At 41.8% G+C, this 4,119-nt stretch overlaps 2 protein-coding genes across 2 annotated transcripts; one reads left to right on the top strand and one right to left on the bottom strand.

Annotated features, from left to right (window-relative positions):
- Positions 1-911: 911 nt before the first annotated feature.
- Positions 912-1,800, top strand: Pmar_PMAR007718 (Small nuclear ribonucleoprotein G, putative; the record flags this gene model as incomplete). The annotated part of the gene is made up of 3 exons (XM_002772208.1): positions 912-990; positions 1,036-1,115; positions 1,696-1,800. 3 exons carry the CDS (start codon positions 912-914, stop codon positions 1,798-1,800), a joined length of 264 nt encoding a protein of 87 aa, XP_002772254.1.
- Positions 1,801-2,712: 912 nt separating this feature from the next.
- On the bottom strand, positions 2,713-3,986 carry Pmar_PMAR007719 (hypothetical protein; the record flags this gene model as incomplete). The annotated part of the gene is made up of 3 exons (XM_002772209.1): positions 2,713-2,799; positions 3,114-3,289; positions 3,536-3,986. The coding sequence occupies 3 exons, from the start codon at positions 3,984-3,986 to the stop codon at positions 2,713-2,715; spliced, it is 714 nt and encodes a 237-aa protein (XP_002772255.1).
- Between the last annotated feature and the right edge of the window lie 133 nt (positions 3,987-4,119).

A 4,119-nucleotide genomic window follows, 5' to 3' on the forward strand; every position in this document is an offset into this window, starting at 1 on the left:
TGGAACATGCATATGGTCAACGACATGTGTTGGTGAAAATAGAAAAAAAAATGAAATCATTATTGGTTTCTGTACACTTCTACTCGAATTCGTAGGTAAATTTGTATAATTCCTGAGGAAACTCCTAAGGACAGGTGAGGAAAGCGAACATTTATTAATTTTAACCCGAAACCTAAGCCTATTAGTGGGAATAATTTTTTTAGTAATATATATTATTAATAGTAATATATTTTCGCTTTCCTCGTAAGCGAATATACAATAATTATTATTGTGTTTTACAACACTAGGTGTTGATGACCTTATGAGATTCCGGGGAAATTTTGGGAAATTATCAGGTAGTTTCTGTACATTCGTAGCCGAATTCGTATGTAAACTTGTATATTTCCCGAGGAAACTCCTGCGAATATATATCCCTCCAACACTGATAGTGGAAGAGATATTACGTCTTGAAAATTGTCAGAAAAATTTTCATTTTTCGAGACATGTTCGTCGAAGTGCTGCATTAATGGTGTTAGAGCATCATAGTATACGGCGATCGCGAGGTGTTTGCTCTTCTATGGTAGTAACATGGGCTTTCGCTTTTGAATGTGTGTGTGAGCTTAAAGTCTAACGACAGACTCGCATCGATGTTGTGCATCAGCCACATGTCGATGAATGCCATTTGCCCCACAGGAGGAGATAACGTCTGGCAATGTACTTCCTTTTCTCTGGAGCTATGCTTTAGGCATTATGAGGACTAGGAAGCATCGAAGTGGATCGTATGTGTGCCGTGTTGTTGTTTATACAACAACAACTCCAATTGCTGATATGATACAAGTGGGTCTATCTGATTCGGCTCTGGGCTGTCTACACCGTTTAAATGAATAGAAAATAATTTCGTGTTTGTGAGTAGAATTCAATTGCCTTTGCATATGTCTGCTACACATACGTCTATTCCGAAGGCTGGGGCTGGAGCAGATCTCCGTAGATTCATGGAGAAAAGAATCGATGGTAATTTTCTGTTTTCACAAAATTTTGAGCAATTTTTCCCTTCAGTGAAGCTGAATGCCGACCGACACGTCGTGGGAGTTGTCCGCGGCTATGACCAGTTCATGAATCTTGTTCTTGATAATGCGGTGAGTTTGAGAGTAAATATTTATGAAGATGAACATATGAATATCAAGTATTATTATAGTCATTGGAGTTTCACCCTAGTGATATGAAAAACACGAGGGAAAAAATTTTCGTTTTTCACCGAATTTTACGCCACTTCACGTAAAACGGGTTGTATTCGAGTAATATTATTTGATAGCATATATACCCTATAATGTTACGTAGATATGAAGTATAGTGCGAACCAAACAGTTATGTATGTCTAGACTTTTGAGATGGTTGAGCTCGAGAATACGAATATCGACTCTAGAACGCTTGGAAATGTTGTCATTCGATTCACGTTGTTATCACTTGTTTTCCGAAGTCTCGAAAAGGAGGTTGTTGGTTCACACTAGAGCTTGTGATTCCTGGTGCGGCAAGTTGATATGTGTGTTTTCTATTCCGGGATTAATGATAGTGAACAACTTGTCGCTATCATAGTCTCGAAAGGTTACTTTTATCACATCACATGTTCATAGCAATGTTTACATTGTTTATGCGATATAGTTTCAGATCGGGAAAATAACACACATTTGCATCATATCAAACTGACACACACTGTAGGTAGAACTGGTATCAAGGACAGAGAAGCGGGAGATCGGCATGGTGGTCATACGCGGCAATTCCATCCTGATGTGGGAGTGCCTTGACAGGGTTAAGAATTGTTGATTTCTCTGCTTCAGCGATTGACGTTTCTTCGTTTCTTGCCGTTTGTGGTGTTGCGTGTATTAGACACTAATGCTATTTGAAATTTGTCACCGACTCGGAAATTGATTTCTGTTTGTGAACTGATAGAAATGACCGATCTACTGCTGGCCCTGAGGCCGGATTTCCATGAAAAAAAAGAAGTTTCGGAATAGTCACCATCAGGGAATCATCCAGAAACCTATGATGTTCCCGGGGGGTAACTCATTTTGAATTTTCAACATTCTTCGATCAGTTTCCCATGTTAGGAACAGCATTGTTATCACACTCTAGGGACGTTATTTCTCCAAGCTGAATGGGTTCCTGGTCACCACTGATGGCCATTCTAAGAGCGCACCTTGAGCAGTTTAGACTACATAGGCAATTCACCAGCGATAGATAACTCCATATTTGCGTGTTACTGCTGAAACTCATAATACACAAAGTGTGTAATGGTACTCTTGCAGCAGGCTTACGAAGAAGGCATCAAACTAATTAACAGAATCTCGAACGAGATGCCAGTTGGCGCAAAGTCCCACTCTCATTGTGACTCTTATAGTGTAAGAGGAATATTGAGGGCAACTTTTTAGTTCTTCAAGTTTATAGTGTTCTGCCAAGGCCTGCTACCAAGTACGCATACTAACCAGTCTATCAACAGTTGAGAAAGTTGCACTCAACATTCCACTAACACTGTAAGACTTCCGTTGAGCTACTGCGATCAACGAGGGGAGGAACCAGTGCGAGTTCGAATGATTTTCGCCATGGATTCACAACCCCTCGAGCGATCATCTGCTCAGTTTACAATATTCTTGTTGCTGATTGATTCCTTTTTGCGAACACAATAATATAAATAAATACCACAACTGTTATTGATCATCCATGTGGACAATTGTCAACTTACGACTTAGTCAACTCTCCCAGTTTCTGAACCCGATTTCGTAGAAGGTGAAAACCGTCTAGAACGTTTTGGGCGCGTTTGTATATCTGAACTCACGAGTCGAAACAGAGACCCATTCAACTTTGAGAAATAGCGTCCCTCAGGGTTTGATAACAATAGGGAAAATGATGTTTCTAATGTGATGACATTTACATGGGAAACTGATTGAAGAATGTTAGAAAAGTAAAACACTAGTGAAAAACATATGTACTGCATATCTATAGTGTATCATATAACTACTGCATATCACCGAGAATATCGCGTTTTTCACCGAGTTTTACGTCACTTCACGTGAAACGGGTGAAACTCCATTATAGGTTCCTGGATGATTTTTACTTATCGAATATCAACTACAACTTACCGCTGCATCCACCACTGAAGGGTGTAGCACATCGAGGTCCACGAAACTGTTCGGCTTGGGTGAATCGTTTTTATTCTTCTCAACGATGGTGGTCTCGATGGAGGAGTTGCCCTTGAGAGTAGCTTTCTGAATGTAGCTCTCAGAGGGGGCGGCTTCGACCACTCCGTCACTAGAACCTGGGAAACAGTTTGGAATTAATCTGATTCAAAAACCGCAAAAACGTATCAGCGGAGAACAAGTATGCACATGGTCAACTACATGTGTTGGTGACAATATGAAAATTTTATCAGAATTTCAGGATATTCTCATTGATTCCTGAACAAGTTGTATGTAGACTTTCACAATAATCGAGGAAACTCCTGAGCTCAGGTGAGGAAAGCGACCATATATTCCTACTCCAACGCTCCTGATGAGGTGCTCACTTTCAGTGGGAGCGCCATCTCCCTCTTCGTGACTTGCTTCTTCGTCCCCACCTGAGGTAGCGCCTTCTGAGGTTCCCCCCGTGGCATGGTCCTCCGACGGTGATGCTGCGGATTGCCCTTCATCATCTGGAGCGTCGGTCCCGCTATCTTCACTGGCAGCTCTGGCAGAGTCCAAAGCGGGGACTGATGGGACGTCGTTGGGGAACTCCAAACTTTCCGTAACTTGTTTTGTCTGAGACAAACGAACTATAACACACTTGCGAATGATCAACCCGAGACCGACTTTGTTAGCGAAATTGTTCTGCCATTGTTCCCTTTCCTGGATACGTCTCGACTCCCTCTCAGCGGCCTTCTTTTTCCAAGCCTCGTTCTTCGCATTGATCTCCTCCTGAGTGGCGCCCTCATCGAGATTGTCCTTAGGAGAGCTAGTGAGATCAGTTCCCCAATCCATATCGTCTGATGCATCGTTGTCAATCTCTTCATAATGGGTTGAAGATTCATCGTCATCTTCATTAGCCGAGGAGTGGTATGTCTTGGCGGCTTCAACTAGGGAGGTTGCGAATATGACGAAAATGAAGTGGGTG

Source organism: Perkinsus marinus (assembly GCF_000006405.1).
Source record: "Perkinsus marinus ATCC 50983 genomic scaffold scf_1104296961736, whole genome shotgun sequence".
Taxonomy (NCBI): Eukaryota; Perkinsozoa; order Perkinsida; family Perkinsidae; genus Perkinsus; species Perkinsus marinus.